General features: G+C 39.7%; 1 protein-coding gene across 4 annotated transcripts in view; it reads right to left on the bottom strand.

Moving 5' to 3' along the window:
- Positions 1-11333: 11333 nt before the first annotated feature.
- rorb (RAR-related orphan receptor B) overlaps positions 11334-21909 on the bottom strand; it is a 182842-nt gene continuing 172266 nt past the window's right edge. For all 4 annotated transcript variants that reach the window (XM_080188920.1, XM_080188918.1, XM_080188919.1 and 1 more), the window contains 4 exons: positions 20025-20132; positions 16556-16666; positions 16268-16380; positions 11334-13741 (listed from right to left, as the gene is read on the bottom strand). In XM_080188920.1, coding sequence (XP_080045046.1) covers positions 13586-13741; positions 16268-16380; positions 16556-16666; positions 20025-20132 — 488 coding nt within the window. In that variant the 3' untranslated portion in view covers positions 11334-13585. The remainder of the gene's footprint in view (positions 13742-16267; positions 16381-16555; positions 16667-20024; positions 20133-21909) is intronic.

Genomic DNA, 21909 nt, shown 5'->3' on the forward strand with positions numbered 1-21909 from the left:
GCAACTTGATGCCACAATTTTGTTTATCAAATACAAGTTGAACAAATATACAGAAAACAAGGGCCAGAGTTTTAGTATATTGTAAAGGCGACAGCATGCAAAGCAAACCTTGTGTTTCTGCAATTACATAGCAGATATTTTCACAAAACAAATGCCTTGGATTATTGCTACTGTATCTAGTGTACGTTTAGAATTCTAAACCTCAAAAGGAGCTTTTTTTGTCCATGACACACAAAACAATGGAACATACAACACACATGATTTCCTACATTTCAGTTTGCGCATAAGAAATCCTTCTTTGCAGTCACAAGATTTCGCATTGGATTATTTCAGCTGTATCTTGCCAAAATCAATAATGTTTCTTAAAATTGTTTAATCCAGATTCTGATGTGAGCATGAACTAAATATAGTGAATTAGTAAAATTATTCAATCCCAATCCCTGTTTTTGTGTGGACATGTGTGTTGCACTGTGTGAATAGATCGAGAATGCAGCGTGGTAATGAAGTTTCCCCTTCATAACTAAAATCATCAGATTTTGGTCCTGTCTGCTTGATTGGATGGGAAAACAGTTCACACAGCTGATCAGAGATGCATGACACATACTGCCAGGTTAAATAGCTGTGAGGTATAAACATTTCCATTTACAGAGTACAAATACAGGCATGAGCAGATGATTTTGGCAATTTATCTCCTTCATACCACTCATCAAGGAATATGAACAATAGGATTGAGGGGTTGAAGTTGTTTCTGAATTTCTCAATTTTGATTAATTAACATATTTTGGAAGTCTCTTCATTAGATTTATTCATATATATTCCAATAACACAGCGACTGTTCTCATTTAAGGTTAACAGCCTGAAAAGTTGACTTTGTGCCTCTCTTCATCTGACCTGCTGAGTGTTTCCATCATTATTTTAAAAATGATGTGTAATTAATAAAAATCAATTCGGTGACACAGAAATTTCCCCATAATAATCCTAAACCAATTCCTGGAAGAGAATGATAGGATTCTGACTTGAAACATGGGATTTTGGGATATGAACACTGACCTCATATGAAACCTAATTAACAGATAATGTTTGATTGCTAAACTTGTCATCATAATCCTTCAATTATTTGTGATTGAGGATTAGTATTAAGCAAGTTTTTGCATGTTCTCTGAGTTTGCTAGAAATAAAACCAGTGTATGGGCATTTACTGGGCCAAAAGGTAAGGAAAATGAACTCCAATAACGCTTCTGTAACTTTCCATTAGTTAAGGTCTATAAAATAAAGATAGGTGAAGGAAAGTCTGGAATTACACCATGGGACAGTAAGGATGTAAAAGGGGAGAGTGATACCGCAGAAGAAAAGTTTCACCTGAATCATTTGCCTGCCTTTTGGGTTGCCAATTTTTTCCCTTTTTATTTTGGGCTTCAAATAATCATTGATATCTCTAAAGTTACATTCAGTTGTTTTGAAGGATTTCCACTGCGCAAAACGATACAACGTCTTTGAAAATACAGAAATATTCCAAATGTCTCACAGAACTGAAAGCCTTGTCCGGGGAATTTTTTTTCACCTCAGAGTTGCGTACTCCAAACCTTTTCTCTGGCGCTTCTACTGACCAAGATCCCTGAGTGGCAAACAGTGCAATAACTGCATCCAGCAGTGATTGTCTTTAACAGGATAATTAATGTTAAGTCCAAAACAGATGCATTTTTTCTATTTACACACTTCGAATCAAGCCACAAAAACAATTTTAACCATTAGACCTTTAAAAGATTTTGTACACCTGCAATAATAGATGGTCTGATTGTGTTGCTTATTCTATGTACTGGTGTTTGCTTAGGTGAAATTATTCTGTGAGCACAGTGCTTTGTTTGCAATCTTAAGGAGTCGGTGATGTGTGTGATGGAGGAGGTACATTGCTACCTCCCATGTTGCTCCCATCCAGTGACACTTGAACACTTTGTTCATTACTGTCTCAACACTTAAGTGAATTTCTGATCTTAAAAGAGCATTAAATTGAAAGGATTAAATATCATGCTGTGTCAGCCTTCATCCTGGAATAGGCTCTCAAACAGCCTCTTACTGAATACATTTCTCAGGTGGATCTGACTTCCAGGTTATACTGCCAGTTTTACATCAGAAATTACTTCATAAATGCAAAACTGGGAAATAATTCATCATAATTTTCAAGCACTGACCCAAGGCCGCATTTTTACAGTCAAGCTAAGTGGTATATTATTTAGGGAACAGCAAGAATTTGTTTTTTGCTTCAAACATTCAGCAATTTTTATACAAAGGACTTTTAAAAATGTAATCCTGGTGATACATAAGAATACTGCAAGAAAGAAACAGCACTCCCACAGTTGAATTTGTGTCTCCTTAAAGGAATCGGCGGGGGGGGGGGGGGAACTTACAAAAATAAAATACATATGGTATTGCTACTCTACTTTTGGTGCCAAGGAAGATTAACTTTACAAGACCTTCAGTAGAAAACAAGGTCTTAAACACTGTGCAATCCACAAGTTCATGCCTGTTCCTTTAAATCAATTCCAATCCCATATCTTCACTACAACTGTAAAGAATCCAACTTTAGGAACTTCTATTATTTGCAGTAAGAATTGACTGGTTTGAACCACTGGGACACATAGTGCAAATTAAACATGAAAGATTGCTGCTTCTTGGATCAGTACCTTAAAAAATAGCAAACAAAGCTCCTCAATTCCAGAATAAAACTTACACCAGCCTAAAATGTCCAAATTCTGGTTCAAACAAATTTTTTATATGATAAATCCTATAACATACAAAGTGTTTCCAGATTGCCATGTATAAATAGGACGGAATTTAATGCCTTCCCCTGTGGAAAGTTGGGGGTGGGACATGTAATTGGGTGAGAAGGTGATGACTATGGACACTGTGGCCTTCCTACCTCCACCTCCTTCCTTCCTTCCACTCCACTTAACTTAAGTTAATAGTGGGGAGAGAATTAAGCCCACTTCAGGACTTCATCCTACTGCCACTGTTATTAACTCAACAGTGCAAAGTGTCTTGCTATGTTGGAGTTGTTTATGGGTGGGAGGGGTGTTGAGGGAGGTACCTTCTTCAAAGGCACTCAGTGGCTGTTTGAAGGATCCAACTGTGGGTAGGGGGCACTTTGAGGACCACCTGCTTACCCTCACTGCCAACCACTGTGAACCTCTCTTCTGCCATCACTCATTTGTGGCCTGGCAACTAGCAACAATCTGGAGCCTTGCGTGGCTATCCTACCAGAAACAGCCACTGCCTCACCAGTGCCTCTGCCAGTCAGTAGAGTTGCCAGTCTCTGATTGGTTGGTAGCTCTGAGTGGGTGAGACATCTGCCCCCAGGAGTCCTAGATCCCAAGAAAGGCTCACCACTGTTCAGTTGAGCATCTGAGTGACACTCAATATGGTGGGCCTTCTCTAAAAGAGCCAACACAGAGCTCTCACCAGCTCCAGCCAGCAAGCAAGATCACCACCACCTCCTTTAAGTGTCACTGATAATCAAATGAAATTCTGCATGTGATGGGCAAGTTGTCCTACATGTAGATCCATCAAGGATAGGCAATATTTCAGATTATTCACCTCAATCCAGTGTTGATCTTATGACCCACTTCATTAGCAATCAACATCACTAAATCACAAAACAAACTGTTAACAAAGGGCCTAAAAAGTGCATCTATTTTTCAAGTGCTAATGATCATTTGTGCTAAACATCTTAAATAATTCAGTTTAAAACTGTGCCTCGCTTAAACTTTAGCCACTCAGAGTTGCTGGGTGGGGAATAAAAACCAATATTTGCTTTTGTTTTAACTCAAAATCGTAGCAGAGTTATTAATTTTCTTCTAGTTCACTTATATAATATATAATAAATAAAGATTATTAATATTTTTGCACTATATGCTCTCCCAATGGTCAGATAGTAATTTTTGTCTGATACAAACACACTGTATTCTGCAGTAAATGTGTAGATTAAGAAACAAAGCTAACTGGAATTTATTAATGTGGTGTCAATGCTTGAGGCTAGGTTGAATAATAATGGTAAAAATAAATGAAATATTTCTTTTCCCTTCACTGAATGACAATATCCAGTACTTCATAGGATTATAAAACCTAAAAGCAGACAGGGTGAGGATTGTCCATCAAAGCTTCGATATAGCTATTAATGAAGTCAACACATCGCTGGGGGCAATCATGACTTTGGACAGCAGTGTAAAATAGGCCATGTTGATTTGACTGCTTTTTATACATCTCTTCCCATTTTCAATTCCTCTTACTTCAATGAAACTGAAAGGTGGGAGAGATGTACAGCAGTGGTTGAATCAATGTTACACATTTTACACAGAAGCCTAAAGACACAATTACCCTCACATACAAACAGAAAATGCTGGAAAATCTCAGCAGGTCTGTCAGCATCTGGACAGAAAATGCTGGCAAATCTCAGCCAGTCTGATACAATTACCCTCACTAAAAGGCTGAGTCAGTCACCATGTGGGAATATTTCCTTTGTACATTATAGAAATTGCAAACCAGTTCTTTCCAAACATTTTCAAGATTTAATTATACATAGCGTGCTAAAATAAAACTCCCCCATCCCCCTCTTCCTGTCCCACCAACATGGGACACAGTGTCCACACATCTCAACTGCCAAAGTGTGCCAAGTGATGAGAATATTGCCAACATTAATTTGGAAAGCTCAGCTTTCACATATGCCTTGCTGAGTGTGAGACTAATTTATTTGTGTCCTCTATGTGCTCATGCCCCAGATTTTGAAATATCTGTATTGCCACAAATTATTTCAAGAATAAAGTGGTTGATGCTCCAAGATAAGTGCCAATAGAGATTTTTCATCCCCTCTTAACTCAAATACTTTAAGGATATACCTTGAGGTTTGTAAATCAGAATCGATAAAATACTCCCATGCATCTGTTTGCCATTTCTATCTCCCTTTATCAGTATCAAAAGGAATGGTGGTGATGAAGTACTCACAATTGATATGAACTGGGTTTTAGAGCACTATGACTTACTCTGTGATCCTTACAGTCACCAGTGTGAAGAGACTTCCATCCCCTTAGCTTGAAGTGAAGGGAAATGCACTGAGCCACCCAGCCCTTTGAAGTTCACAACTTGTACAAAAACAATTGGATCTGTATTCATAAAAATGGCTGTACGTCTCTATAAAATTCAATATACGGAGATGTTCTGAAAAGAGAGAACTTCAAAATGTACAAAACAATAACCTATAAAATGTCGCCGTGCTTCCAGATAGTTACATACAAACTATTGGAGACAAGAGAGAATCACATTGCATGCACCCACCCGATAAATATATTTACAATTTTTACCCCACAATATCACAACTATACAATTAAGTGCTAAAAGCTTTGCAAGGGGAACAAAGAAAACTACCTCACTTTTATGTTAAATGATCTGAAAACAAAATATATTTTCCCTTTAACATTGTTCAGCAATTTACAAATTTCCTACTGTCTCAGTAAGAAGTTAATCTATTTTTACAAAAATATTTTCCTCCCAAAAGATGCCAAGTGTTAACTGTGTCAAATATATCAAAATGTATTCGATGTATTTCCAAAAATTGTAAAAATTTCAGCACGGGCTTTGACAGATTTATGTACAAATCGTCTTTGAATGTGCTCTTTCGTTATGACTTTGCGTCGCTGCCATTATTGATGTATTTTGGTCCTGTCGGTAAGGTAGTTAAAACAATCAGTTTGATGCTGGTTAATTTTGTTGACAGAGATCTGCCACCCTCTAGTGGCCAAAATGGCAAGTTTTTTTTGTTCAGATGGTTGCACTTTTGAGTTTGGGAGAGGTTTCAGAAAACTTGCAGGCTGTGATGTTCTAAAGCTTACTGGTCATTAAAAATAGTGGTGGATCCTTGTGGTAGATTCTGACTTTGTGCTTTAATGTACAATGGACAGTAGTGAATCAACATTCCCTTTTACACCTCAATTTTTAGCTTGGTTTCCTGATGGAAAAAAAATTAGCCTACCGACTTGCTGTCAGCAGTTTGAATCGATTGTTCAAAGTCAGAATTTATGTCACTGTTTCTACTGCAATCACTTTCTGTTGGTAAGATACTGACTGAAAGTGTCAATGGTTACACAGCTGTTTGTAGGCTTGTAACAAGAGGGTATTTTTCTGACATCATGCTTTCTGTGGGAAGCCTACATATGAGGCCCTTGGCTGAATCTTCTGTATTTTAAAAGGCTTTGTGCTTCAGAGCCATTTTCAGGTCCCAACCCCTGCTCATTGCATCAGTCTGCCAACTGACAAAGACTTATAAGAGGTGGCCAAGTAGCAGACACCCTCTGAATTTGCTAATTAGAAACAACAGACAGCTTCTCCATGCAGGGATTTGACACATTATAGACCATTATTAGAGTGGCCAGCAGCCTCCACTCTCACTGGTGAGCATGCTGCCGAGACCCAGGCAGTAGCAGTGGCAGGAACTCAATAGAGGTGCCAATTTTATCAGGGGAGAAGCTGTCACTATAGTGGTCCCAGCACTGTCAGAGACATCAGTCCCCATGATATCCTGGGGCAATGGTAAGCCTCTCATCCAGGAAGACAGTGTCCTTGTCATTTTTATCACGGTGCACATTCAAATCCTTCAAATTGATTGTATCTCCAATATCCCATTGTCCAGCCACCTCCTCCGAGTTGCCAGAGTTCTGACACAGTGGGATGGGGGGGTACTTGCAGGATACTCAGAAGTTTGTACTGCTGTGATAAAATTGGCACGAACTGGCTCATTAAATGCCTTAAGTGGATTCCTGCTACTGCTGGATGGTTTATTGACGTGGCTGTGAAGCTGCTTTTGGAAAAAGGGTGAAGAACTAGGAATATGTCAGGCAGCTGGCCCAATGCATTTTTTCCTGCGCTGATTTTCTCAGAACCCCTTAATGATCCCCACTCCAGCCTCCGAAGCTGACTCTCAGGGACAGGGAACATTTTGTACAAGTTTTCAATGCTTCAAATCAGTTTTTTTTTGACAACCATGACCAGGATTTTCTGGCCCTTCCCGTCAGCAGGATCTTCCAGTCCTGCCAAAGTCGATCCTACTATTTGGTTTCCTGGTGGCGGGATGGGCAAGCCATGCAAATTGCCGTTGATTTTAGCAGCATCCAAAGATCCTGCTGGCAGCTAATGGCATGCCACCTCCACCACAGGAAGTGGGGGAGAAAGAAATTTCCGAACATGGTTTCCTCCATTGTCAGACATTCCTGAATGATAATCTGCATTTTTACCCCATAGAAAAGAAAGACTTGCACTTATATAGCATTTTTCTCAAATACTGGACATCTCAAAGTGCTTCATGGTCAATCAAAAGCTTTTGAAGTGTAGTCACTGTTGTGATGTAGGAAAAATAACAGCCAATTTGTGTGCAGCAAATTCCCACAAAAAGCAACGTGAAAATAACCAGAACATTTGTTTTTGTGATGTTGACTGAGGGATAAATATTGGCCAAGGCACGAGGGATCATGCACCTCCTCTTCTTTGAATTAGTGCTATGGGATCTTTTAGATCCACTCAAACAGGCAGATGGGGTTTCGGTTTAACCATCCCATTCACAAGATGACACCTCTGATAGTGCAACGCTCTCACTAGTAAAGGAGTGTTAGCATTTGAAATTTGTGCTCAAGCTTGGGAATGGGAATGAAACCGGAATATCATGACTCAGGCTGATTTGTCTGATTGGAATTGTTTTTAGGTATATAATTTGGGTTTAATTTTGCAGGCAGAATGCCTGGTTTGTTTGTGTTTCCCCACTTCATGTTATTATCAAATGTTGCCTTTGTGGGTTTCTTCACAATTAAACAAATCTGTATAGGTTAGGTTAATTAGTCATGGTGGATGTGCAGGGTTACAGGGGTAGTGTGGAGGGGAGGGCCTGGGTGGGATGCCTGTCAGAGAGTTGGTGCAGACTCGATGGGCCAGAAGGCCTCTTTCCACACTGTAGGGATTCTATGGTTAAACAAACTAGGATCAGTATTTAAAACAAAATGTCTGAATAAAAAATAGTATTGGTTAGCAAAGGTATTATCCTACTGGTTGTGATTTCTTTTACTCATATTCAATGGTTTTGTGGCGAAAAAGTCATTTAGAAATTATGAGATTTCATGTTAACATGGACTTTGCAGCTTCTGAGACATAAAGTTATTAATCACAGCAACATAGTAAAGTGAAGATTTTGCATTAAGCTGCTCCAACAATCAGACCTAGCTTAGTGGCAAAACAATTTCTCTACTGAGTGAAGAATTGCTTTGGTCACTATGTGTAGCAGCACTGTTACAACATTCAGAAAGAAGACATTTATCATGTTGCTATTCAAAAACTTCATCCCTCCTCCACCAGTGTTTTTCAAAATATAATCTCACTAAATTAGAAAATGTTTTACAGTAATCGAACTGCTCTGAAATATTAGGAAATCAAACTTAAATAAAACTAACATTAATGCTCAGTTCGTGGAACTCAGCAGAACTTATATTTAAAATGCACCACATTGTTTTTTCTTATTCTTAAGGTGCTACCAGATTAATGTCCAGTGGGGGAGGGTAATCAGGGGGTTGATATAGAAGGGGGTAGTCAAGATGTCTGGAGGGTCAGGAGATGGTGGGGTGGTCACGAGAGTTTTGGTGGGGGTCCATTATGAGGTCAGTACCACAGTTACCCAAGAGTTAAAAGTGGTTTTAATCTTTCCAACATTTTGCGGGAAACAATTTTGCTAAGTGAGTCGGAACCATCTCAGATTTAAATCAGAGTTTTGGATGGTTCCACTGCAGAGTAATTGCCCATCGAAAGGTTGAACTTCTCGGCCAATTCCCATGCATTCTTTGGCTGGGGACTTCCATGGGTTCCCTACACATCATTAGGGGTACTTCCAGGCTGTGAACACTCAGAGAATGGAAGTACCGGGCCATTGTGAAAGGAAGTCTAGAACATTGGAAGTCACTGGTTGTAATTTTCCCATTTTATGACAGCCCTCAGAGCCAAGCTGTCATGCCTGCCTTCATATGAGCCAAATTTCAATAAAATGCTTTTGAAATAGCCTCCAGCATGAATTTGGAACAGCAGAAGTCATATGGAATTTTGTGCAGAATGCCAAAAGTGACAAAGAACGGAAAAAGAAACTGATGGACGGGACTGGTATAGAGATTCGTTGCAAAACAGTAGAGAACAAATTTTCTTGACTGTAATGAATTGAATTAGCCAGGTAGAATACATTCCAATAGACAGAGGATATCTGCAACACGAGAAAGGAATCCAATCTATTTTCTATCCATTTAAATGAACAGACAGAAAATTGGCCAGTCCCCTTCTGGACATTTTATTCTTAATGTGTCTGGATCCTGAAACAGGAAAGTGTGTCCGATCCTGTTTTATATTTTTCATTTCTCTCTGATTAGATGTTCTTTATGTTGATCTTATTTGTGGTGCCCAGAATCAGCAAGAGAATTTATAGACTTAGATGGAGAGGAAATCTCCCAACTGCCAGAGTGGTGTGCACTTCTGGAGTGCACGCTCTTCTGTACTGGCGTGATATTCAAATTTTCCAAACTAGCTTTCTCCATGGCTTGCATGAAAGAGATTGTTAACTTACTATTAATTTATGGAGAATTGTGCACCATTGAACCATGCCCATGAGATCAGACTGACACTTGCTAAACTCATTTCATGTAGAGCTCTTACAGTCTTCTCAGGTCTTTAGTCTTCCCAGGAGATTACAGATGAGCAGGAGAACCCCCACTGAAATTCACCCCCTATTCCTGTCAATCTAGAGACATTAATTGCTATACCTGGAGTCTAGAATATCCATCATTAGAGCTTTCCAAAACAGTACTTCCAATTCCAATTTTGAAATCAGACTGATTTCCAGTAATAATAAAATGAAAGGCTAATCTGAATATAGAACATACACAATAGGGATAGAAGTGGGATAGTAGAAAGCAAAGAATGGTGCCATCCAGCTGTAAATAGATAGTTATACAATGAACAAAAGACTCATATAATAATTAAATATATAATTAAAACACAATAAAATAGCTTGGAAAGGTGCCTTGAAATTCAGGTAAAACTGCCAAGCTTGTCAATTCCATACAGACTGCATCAATAAACATCTAATTAGCTCTTAGCTCTTTTTATACAGGGCGATATCAAATGAGTTCCATCTAGAGATTTCAGGACCATTGACCTATTTACAAGCTTGCTTTCATCTCAGGAGAGATAGAAAGGGCTATGTAGAGAGAATAAGGAACTTCTGCAAATAATGGAATGGATTTTCTTGTCAAATTGAGGGAGCAAGATATTAGGAACAAGGCGAGTCACCTTCAAATGCCATGGTACAACACTGGGTTTGTGTGTATTTCTGCACCATTAATGGCATTATTCCAGCAAAACTTCTCCTTCACTCACCTAAATTTTGTCACAAAGGTGATGATCACAGAGGTCAATTGAGCTGACAGGGTGCCTCCCTGCAATCTTCTTCGTAAATTAATCCAACAGTATTTTTTTGAAAAAGGAAATGGCTCCTATTAACAATGGGGAAATTATTTTGAGTTGAGATTTTTTAGCTCTTGAATTTTCTTCCCGTTATTCCTGAAGGTGTTGATTTGTGCTGGACATGCTTTCCAGCAATTTACCTAAGTGGCCATTCTTTATGTCACTGCTGACGTAGTGAGTTATTAGCAGATTATTAGTGCACGGGAAGGTGCTGCAATCAAAGCTGACATGTTCCTCACTCAACAACTACCTGTGTGCTTTTCAGCTGGCATCACTGGATAGGCATCAGGATTGTGAGGAATGTCAGAAGGTTTTTAAAAATCTGTTTAGTCAAAGAATGCTGGAGCAAATGCAGCAATCCCACTGCCGCGCTGGTTGAGATCAACTAATTCAGCACTGAGCCCTGTGATTGAATCAAAGACATTCACTGTCTGTAAGACTCAGAAGTGCACTGTACAGTGCATTTGCAACATGGAACCTACAGTTAAAAGTTTGAAGTTAAAAGTTTGATTGACTAAACTGTAATCACTTCCTCTCCGTCTCATTAGTTTTATCATTGGTCTGATTATTTGAGTTCTTGAATTAAAGCAACTTGATTTCAAGTCACCCTGCAGCTGCTCTGGAAGGTGTCACCCATGATGTGGGTATGCCGGCGTTGGACTGGCGTAAACACAGTGAAAAGTCTGACAACACCAGGTTTTAGTCCAACCTATTTATTTGATAATATACTCACAAGCTTTCGGGTTAGTCCCAAAAGACTAACCCGAAAGCTTGTGAGTATATTATCAAATAAATAGGTTGGACTAAAACCTGGTGTTGTCAGACTTTTCAAGGTGTCACCCAGACAGCTATCCTTCCCCCTGCTTGTGTTTATTCAAAAAGATGTAATGTCTAGACATTACTTTTTGTCTGCAGAAGACAGATCCCTTTATTTGAATATATGTAGCTTCTAGCAAATGTCAGTGAACTATATTGCAAGCTTAACTGATAATCTTTTATTGAATGTAAGTATAATTCTTCGCATCTCTGCAGGTAAAAGGCATATGTCCGGACACTATAGCCTTCTTGAATAAACAAAAGCATAGGATGATAGCTCCCTGGTGCATTTACCATGACAATGCCTTAACCAATTTGCCGACCAATCTCGTGCAGTACAAATTTTTGTTCCCTTTGAAATTTGGCATATTGCATCTGTCCTGATGAGTGCAAAACAAAAAGCTTTGACAGCATGGGTAGGATTTTTCTGTCCTGCCAGTGATTTCTGGCTGGTCTCCAAATTTTCCAGTCTTTCCTGTGTCAATTCCTGCCAGAGTCGGGACCGGAAAATCTCAGCACGTATCGCTTTTATTTAAGCAATGCTCAAGTTCTGTACTACCAAGCAACAATCAATTATCCTTCAAAATATTTTGCTACATTTTGTAGAGCTCATAAACACAAGGAGTGCAAATAACTTATCATGTTATGGATAAGCCTTCTTACAGATGAATTGCAATACCTAACATTTGAAATGTAGCAGTATCACCCAAGCAAGTTTTGGATCTGCTAGTGTATAAGGTTACTAGATTTTCAATAAATTTCCATCATTGGTAGAGTAAATATAAGAATTAAAATTGCACTCTCTTTTTCTGGTTATGAATTTGGTAAAGGACAAGGATAAATAAAAGAACAAGACTTTATCCAGTAATGCATATGACCATTTTTACAGGACACATGCATAAGCTTGTTTTTCGGCAGCTGCCTTGGATTTAGAAAGGTAAAGGGCCACTCTTTGCAGAGAAATAAGAAATTTCTCAATGGTGGAGTTGCAAGGATAAAAGTCCATTTCCAATGGAAACAACGTTGTAAAATAGAGCAATTTCCTCTTTTAAAATAACAACCACTTAGTGGTAGCAATTGGAGTTGGATTAAGAGCATTGGAAGACCTATAAAACGAGCTGAAATACGTTGTAATGTTCAGAAGAGAATATTAAAATGCAAGGTTCAGTCTAAGTAGGCCATCAAATCAGGGTTTTTTCATATTTAAAAATGGCATAATGTTGAGGGCAAGAGTACGTGTTTGTTTGCAAATCAGTGAGCAAGAGGGAGCTGTAATACCAAAGAATGAATAATGTTAATGAATTAAGGTGATAATGTTCACTGCCCTTACTGACTGACAGTTCTGTCAATGAACGAGAAAAATACTTGCTAAAAACCTTTCCTCGCAGATCAACATCACTTTAATACCAGCTTCTGTCTGAAACACACTGAGACAAAGGTGTTACTTAAAAAAAGATTATTAAAGCTTCCAACACAAGGTTTGGGAACAGAAATTACTTGGTAGTCGTCACTGTAGCTAAAAGGTCAAATACTATCTTTTTTGTTTTGTGTTTTTGTCATTCTGTGCAACTTTATACATAAAAATATAGATTAATGTGGAAAACTAGTGCTTTCTTAAATCTAGAATTTACATTTACAACCAACAAAAATCCCCAAACCCTCTTTAAATATAATATACCAGAATCCACACTCAATTTCTCAGCAATCCAGACAAGGCTTTTGTTTATATCCTTTTCTGCCCACATCTTTTCCCAATATATATTTTCATCCACATATATTGGAAACGTCAATTCCTCAAAAACATCAAAAATAAAGTTACAAGACTCAACAAAAGAAATGGAAAAAAAATTACACTCAGAAACAGTTAAGCCTAGTCAGCCAAATTCTCTTAAATTATATCCAAGCCACGAATAGAAGGAATAATACTGTGAAATCACGGTTCTAATTATAAAACAGCATTAACCAGCATCTGATTGTTAAAACTTACCCCCAAAACAGATAAAATTAGAATGACTTAACTTTGTACATTATCTGACCAATTCCACAAAGCTCCAGGTCAGGTGCAGTATTTACATTCTTTAATCGGTAGCGGTGAAAAAGAATCTATTTAAGTGCAGGACATTCTTAGTGTTGCAGTAGTGATTTTTCTTTCATTTAGAAGTCTCGAATTTACACCTCTTTTGTCTTTGTCTGAAGAGAGCTTCGTTGCAAGTGCAGTGGCACGTGCCAGCCACCACCGTCACTTGGGGATGGCTGAAGAGTCTGGGTTAAAGAGCTCCTTGTAGAGAGGAGGAAACAGGCTGTTGGCCGTCTCTGGGTGCAACAGCTTGAATGCCTGGAGCTTGTCAGTGTGCAGGTTGCAAAGTGCAGTTAAAGTCGGTAACCTGGAGATCAACTGAAAGGAGAAATGAAAAATAAATGTTTTCACAATTACCCTATTTACCCTATTCAAGGGTGATAACATAAATCTGGATTGTAAACCTGGACTAGCAAGGCTGGCCACTTTTGGTTAAATTGAGATTCCTGTAATAGAAGGAGGAGGCCCATAACGCAGGATGCTTATTCTTCACTTTCTAGGTAGAATCCTCAGTTACATGAGGGTCACTGAACCATGGCTTTCTGCTGTGGTTGTGCGATGGACAGGGCAAGGAAGCAGGCCTGAAGTGTATCTTAGCCAGAACGAGGGTGGACTGCTGGTGTTACTCTGAATCACACACTAACCATTTCATCAATTGAGCTAATCGGCTCTTTGCAGTATGTGATACTGGGTGACAAAAGCAACAGAGGAGACAAAATAAACTTAGCAATGGACAGATTCAAAATGCAAAGTTCTGCTGAGTGCCATGAAGCCCAACCATGATGCATATTTATGTTTGGATTAAACTACATACATTCAGGTGTTACCTTGCTTACATCAGCATCTTTCCTAATGCACCATGGGTTTGAGAAAGTAGTGAACAGATTTATTTCAAGTATTTGGCCTGTGCCAATTGTAACATTTCCAGCTATGTGATATTATTCAATGGGTTACTCATTCATTGATATTCTGTTTACAAGTATCCATCATCCCTGTCTGACCTTACTTTATTTAAGATTGTGAAGTTTTTGGGTGCAATCTTACTGCCAGTTTACCCAACGCTTCCACTGCAGCAAGGTCAGAGAATTTGGAGGCCAGTCAAATCTCCGTTCACTGTGACGAGATGGAACAATCCTGCCGGTGTGGACAGTGGTAAGATTTCGGGCTTTATCTGGGGAACTATGGATGAGAATGTGTCCCCGTGATAAAACATGCACAGAATCTGAATAGTAAATTTTAAAGCCTGTTCAAATTTTTGCTAACTAGTGGCACTTCAATATTACATTTAATTATGTACACAATAATCAAAGCACATTGTTAATACTGACAAAGTTAAATAATCTGTGTGAACTCCTCACGGCTGAAATGATCCTCTTCATAATTTTATTTGAAATTACAGCACAAGTACAAAATTAAATTTCCTGCCATTCACTTATGGTACCTGAATTGATGATATTATCAACAGAAAAGGTTTCACCCACACTGCTTCATAATACTCTCAGTGTAGCAACGCACACTGACTGGTTCATCTTCCCGGTATGTCCATAAAACTCATCTAGTTTTCAACAATGAAGACAAATGTCTTTTGTCCTGCTGGCTTGAGCAACGTCAAACATTATGGGGGTGAACTTACCCTCGCACCCCATCAGCTAATGGGCAGGGTGAGTCTGTAAGATTGCAAGAGAGCTGGGAAATCAGATTCATGTCTTATTTCTCACAACTTTACCAGCGCTGGATATCTGGCAAGGTCAACCTCAAGCCCACTTCCAGTGTAAGGCTGAATAAATTATTTAAAGTTAATTTGCATGTATTTATCATGTAAGAGGCGAGAGAGCCCGAGACGTTATTGACTGGGCTCACTTGCCTCTGTGGCCTTGCCGGGAGAGGTTCTCTTCAGTGAGAATCACAGGTGGTCCCCAACAGTGGGCATATTTGGGTAGAACAGGAGGCCATTGAAGTGCTCTGGGGAGATTGGGGGCAATGGGGAAATCCCCTTAAGCAGTACCAGCCTGGCACTCCAGGCCTGGCACCTTGGCAGTGCCAGTCTGGAGCCTAGCAGTGCCCACTGGGCATTCTGGCACTGAGCACCGAGCAGTGCTAAGGGGCAGGGCTTGCTGGGGCAGGAGGAGGCCGGAGATGGCTGGTCAGTGGTGGCGGGGGAACATGCTGCCACTCTGCAATAGGGATTGGTGGGTGGATAGAGGGGGAACCCTCTGCCCCTCTGCATTAGAGATTGGTGAGGGGATAGAGGGGGGACCCGCTGCCACTCTGCACTGGGGTTCGGTAGGAGGAGGGTGGGGGGAACTGCTGCCATTCTGCACTAAGGATCGATGGAGGGAGGGAGGGAGGGATGTGATTGGGGTTGGCCATGGAGCGGGCTTGGGCTGGCAATTTGGGGGGGCTCGGGTTGGCGGTCTGGGTGAGTTTGGGAAGTCACGGGTGTAGATCGGTTTGATTGTGTGGGGGAGGGTCACAACAGACTGTGAGTCCCCACGTAGCTGGGGGTGGGCTGCTGTGAGTAAAGCTGGCTGACAGAAGCAGAGGCTGTGTGACAGGAGACCTGCTGCTGGAGACCTGCAGTGCGATTATGTCCTCTGCTGCTCTCAGCCAGCATTTGGGTGATTGTACTCCGCCTTCTCCCCCTAAAGGTGCAAAACCATTTTTCAAGGTTTTTTTCAAAGTGGATGAGAATGCAGATTTGAACTTGCCCCAAAACAGATCAGAAATTCTTCCGTTTTCACGCTCATCTTTGGACTTAGACTTTTTTGTGGCAAGATTGCCCCCTCATTTCTCCTCCATAACTCCCGTGCTCCCACTCGACCAATTAGTCAGCTCAAAGAATACCTTTGCTAATGTGTCGTCATCCAGGTGATTTTTGTGAATCACATGCTGTAGTGCAAAATAAACCTTTTCCTGTAGCTTTTGAACTTTCCTTGGTTCCATTAACCAGGGTCGATCTGAAGGAAGTAGAGAGAATATGGACATACAGTTACAAAACTAATTTTCTTCTTTCTTACAAAGGGAGACCCTTCAAATGGTCAAGGAATTGGGCCACATCATCAGAAATTGTCCTTTAATTCCAAAAACCAAAAACCAACAATTAGAATAGTACCTGCATGTAAAGACACTAACCTGGTGATATTAGAACAGCAGCTGAAAACAAAGCTATTTCTTCCTCAGTCAGCTGAAGAGAGCACATACTCTTAGCAAAATCAAATACAGCACTGACTAGATCATCACATCCTGCAGGGGAAATAAATATCAACATTCAGGTCAACAACCTAATACTTAGAGAACATTACCATATTAACTCAAATATATGTGACTAAAATTTATTTCAATTCAATCTATATTCACTTAGGGAAATCAATTTTATTTCAGTGTAGAAACATAACAGAGTGTTAGGTTAATACTTCAGTAAAGAATGGGAAATAGAATGGTCAAAGCAGGCTTCACCTGCCCACAGCTACTGTTGTTGCAGTTAAGTGGAATTGGTGAGCAGCATTAGTTACGCTTCCTATTGGGATTTCTGATGGAAAGACAAGAATTCCAGTGGTCAACTGCTGCTTAAAGGCAGCTTTCAGAACCTGAAAGAGCTGGTGCATTTTTGATTGGGGATATAAAGTATACCGGAGCACGAGGCAGAATGACTTCAACCAGGGCTCCAGGTTCTCAGGTGCAACAGTGAAGAAGTTCAAAGGCTGTCTACAACAAGGAGGAGATTCACTGCCCCTCTTCCACTTAATCATTATTTAATTTGATTTATCAAGCCTTCCATCCTATCAAACTCTTCACATGATCCAGCAGGAATGAGCAGTGGTGACAGAGCATGGAAACTCAAGAAGAATTGTCCCCAGGACCTGGCTGTAATGCAAGCAAGAATAATGATGTCACTAAGAATGCCAAAATAAGGTTTCTTTATGCATCTGTAGGGTAGCACAGTGGCACAATGGTTAGCACTGCTGCCTCACAGCCCAGACACCTGAAAACAAGTATTTGATGGACATTTGTGTTGAATAAAGGAAACAGTGGAGTAAGTCATCCACTGTGATGTGTGCTTGTAAATACACTGTATAAAAAAAGTAGACTGCATTGTGATACCTTTGAACTTGTATAATGTTTGAAATGATACTTGAAACTTGTACATCTGATGTCCTAAGTGTAATTTTACAAGATGTAAATTTTAAATTTAAACCATGCCCAGGGACACGGGTTCAATTCCAGGCTTGGGTCATTGTCTATGTGGAGTCTGCACATTCTTCCCATGTCTGTGTGGGGTTCCTTCAGATGCTCTGATTGCTGCCCACAGTTCAAAGATATGCTGGTTAAGTGCATTGGCTGTGCTAAATTCTTCCTCAGTATACCCAAATACTGGGGTGTGGTGACTAGGAGATTTTCACAGTAACTTCATTGCAGTGTTAATGTAAGCTTATTTGTGACTAATAAATAAATTTGCTTACTCTTACTCTCTGCTCTGCCATGCATAATCCTAGTTTTACCCCAGCATCATCAATCCATTCCTTACATGCTTCTTATGTCTCTTCTCAGGACAACATGGACTAACTTTTTTTCTATTTATACGCACATCCAATAAAACTGCTACTACCCACATAACATTTCTTTTTATTCATTCATTGGATGTAGGCTTTGCTGGCTAGCTGGCCAGCATTTATTGCCCATCCTTAATTGCTCATGAACTGGCGGTCTTACTTGGCCATTTCAGAGGGCAGTCATTCACATTGTTGTGGGTCCAGAATCACCATGTAGGCCAGACCAGTTAAGGATGGCAGATTTCCTTCCCTAAAGGACATTAGTAAAATTGCCCACTTTTGGTCAAATTTCTTCTTGTTATCATGCAAGATGCCTCAGATAGTTTGAAAACACCTACAACAGCAGGACACACACTTCCAGCAGGAGAAGCTGGCACAAAACACAACGGAAAGGGTGAGAACAGGAGGAGGGCTGATGCCCCCATGAACATTATTGGAGAGAAATGGAACACAGCATTGAAGATACCCAAGCCAGAGGCTAGGCACAACAAGATGTTTGGGCGCTTTTTTTTCTTTTTCTTTGTCTACTTGACTCTCTCACTGACATATTCATACCATCACAACATGAGTAATGAATTGTGCTGCCATCGCTTCTTACTATTTACTTTTGCCTCTACATGCTGATCATTCATTCTCCTCATTTGGTGAGTCCATCAAATGACTTGGGTCTTGCTGCTGCACAGAATGTGCGTGAGAACACTCCCAAAGAGGCACCGGTCAACCTTGCCTCAAAACACAATATAGAAAGTGGTTCATGGATTGTGAGTTAGAGGGTCAACACTGCATAATTTATTAAACATAAGTCAGCAGATCCAGACGCTGGTGGAAAGGACTCAACATGATTCCAGGATTGTGGAATTTTGGTTACAAGATTAGATTGTAAAAACTTGGGTTGTTCTCCTTGGAGGAAGTGGGATTGAGGAGAGATTTGATAAAGGTGTACAAGATTATGACTGTCTTAGATAAGTAGACAAGTAGAAACTTATTCCCATTAGCTGATGATATAAGGACTAGTGGACAAATCTGGATCTAAGGCAAGAGTTGTTGAGGGAATATGAGTAAGAACCTTTCCATGCACCGAATAGCAATGACTTGGAACTCAACATCCTTGAGGATGGTGGAAGCAGAAACAATTATTTCAAATGGAAATTGGATGGGCACTTGGAGAGTGGGATTGAGTGGATTATTCTGCAAGGAGCTGGCATAGACGGGATGGGCTGAATGGCCTCCTTCTGTGCCATAAATCATTTCCCGATTCCCTCTGAATTTTCTGCCTGTGTTGGTGATCCCGTGGACTACTAATTCAGGCTCAAAACTGCCTTCACTACGTTTCCTTTAATGTCATGTTCTTCTTAACTTTCAAAAGCTCTCTAATGTGGCATCACTTAAAAAACTTACTTGAAAATCATTACTTAGGCCACTCAATTCATTCTCTTTACCTATCTACTCTGCGATTTCCTCAAAAATATTCAGTTGAATTAGTCAAACCCAACCTTTCTTTCTCAAATGCATGCTGACTGTCCTCTGTTGGCCCGTTCTCAGTGTTTGCTATTTTCATCTAATTTTATGGATTCTTGGCAATGTGGAGGTTAATTTTATGAACCTGTGCTGCTCAGGGGAGCCTTGCCTGTTAGCAGTGTTAATTAGAAATTCTGGCATGCAATGGCCACATTTTTCTGACTGGCTAAGGAGCAGAAAGTGATGTGTGTCTAAGCCTAGGGAGCAAGGTTGCCCCTTCATCAGCAACATGGACTCATCAAATTAACCCTTGAAATTACCCCTGAAACATTTGTTACAACTCAGTCTTTTGGCACAATTCCTGTTACCCAAGATTATTAAGAAAATTATAATTAGTTCCTTTGTTATTAGCTCTCCACTTTCTTCTAAATTGCATTTCTGCGGGGACTGTTTTATGGTCATTCCTATTAACTTTCTGTTAAACATAGAACCCTTCTGAATATTTAATTCATGTTATTTGATAGCATGGTGTATCAGTAAAACCACCTATTGGAATGGTTCAAAACATGATTAGTACAAAAGTCTTTTCTTACCAAGAGCTTTGAATGTTTGCATGCCGCCATATTTTCCTTCAAAAAGTACTGTGTTGTTCAGTGGGTTAAAGGCACGGCACATTCTGACCAATACCACTTCCAAACAACCTAAAATACAAAGACAGGCCAGTTTGCCAGATTATGCAATGATATGACAGCACTGTTGACCTGAAAGCAAAATGGGTATTAATTTAAATTACTGAGGACTGGAACTCAGGTTTAAACCTGCTACATTCCCAAAATATTTGCTAATTTTAGGTTAGTTTCCTGAATAGAAAATTAAACTGCCTAAGCTCTGTACTGTGAAGCCCATTTCAATTGGAACTGTCATATTGCAGTACTATCAAACGTGAATTATTTAGAAAAGAAGTATTGCATAAATTAGCATAGAAAATTTAAACAAGTACTGCTGATCAAAGCTGAGAAGAGATATGCAGCAGGAAGGTGATCATTACCTATCTTGTGAGTAGGTCTCACAGCCGGGTTCCTATGTTGAAGTATACAAATCTTTTAAGACTTGTCAATCTCTTACTCTCCCTTGATGAATTCAATGCACAGTTTTTACAATGAGACAAATGGTGTGTTGGCAATTTCACAAGCCATGGGTCACAACTGAAGAGATTTTATTGTGGAACATTATGGAAATCTGATATGAAAGGTTGTCATTTCACTTAACCTTGCATTAATAGAACATTCATGTCTAGACTGAGAACTGATTTTTTCATTCACCGGCATATCTACATCATTTTAATAAATTTGTTTAATATTCTAATTTCAAAGATGCTGGCAAGTTTGGCCTTTTACTTTCTTCCAATTTACTCCTTTTTTTCTCTTCTAAAAAGTTACCATTGAATGTGCAACTACTTCATCCAATTCTTCAAATGTGAAGGCAATGAAGGTATCAATGTTGAGATAGATCATTTCCTCACGCAATATGCACACTGGAGACAGATTAGGAGCAGGAAGATATGTCCTTTCTGTAGACTAGGTATCATAGTTCATAGTTCATTATAGCACAAAAAGAAGACATTTGACAAGCCATGCCTGCACCAGCTCTTTCAAAGAGCAATCCAATTAGTTATACTTCCCCACTGTTTTTGTATAGCTCCACAATATTCAGCTTTCTTCTAAAAAGTTACCGTTGAATGCGCACCCACCAATCTTTCAGGCAGTGCATTTCAGATCCTAATCGAAAGTAACTGCAGTACTTCTACTAATGCTTTGGAGGTCAGCTAATTCAACACAGGCTGGGAAAATAAACCTGGAACCTTCCAGGACTGCACAACTCAAGGCCATGTCTGTTGGCACATTTATTCACAAAACAACCAGAAAATCCTGACAGAACCTTTTCTGGTACAATTTAGAATCACATGAAATTAAATGCACAGTCTGAAAGGCTGGTAGACGAAGATTGAATAAGATATTTCAAAAAGAATTGTAAGTATACTTGAAAAGGAGAAGGCAGCAAGATTGCAGGATGGTCAGGACTGGGAAATGACTGCATCAGGTTATAAGGTCTACAGGAAAGACTGTGGGAGATGGAGGGGAACAGCATTAGTTATGAAGGATGAAATTATTTCAATGATCAGAGCGGGTGTAATGAGAGGTTAGCAGGCAGTGGAAACTTTATGGTTAGAACTAACAGAAAAAGATTTAAGACTGTAGTGGGAGTTGAGTATCGGCCCCCTCATGGCCTCTGAAGGGCGGAATATGTTTTGCTCAGAATAGACAAGCATGCAGTAATGTAGTTTTAATGGGGGATTTCTAACTAGATTCTGATAAGCAGCTCATCACAGAAAGGTAGCAAATTTCCCGAGTGTGTACAGGATTATTTTCAGCAACAATGAACTGGATATTCTTGGTCCCCTGAAATCTAAGCATGTGG

Source organism: Carcharhinus amblyrhynchos, chromosome 5 (genome assembly GCF_965287045.1).
Source record: "Carcharhinus amblyrhynchos chromosome 5, sCarAmb.v2.hapA, whole genome shotgun sequence".
Lineage (NCBI taxonomy): Eukaryota > Metazoa > Chordata > Chondrichthyes > Carcharhiniformes > Carcharhinidae > Carcharhinus > Carcharhinus amblyrhynchos.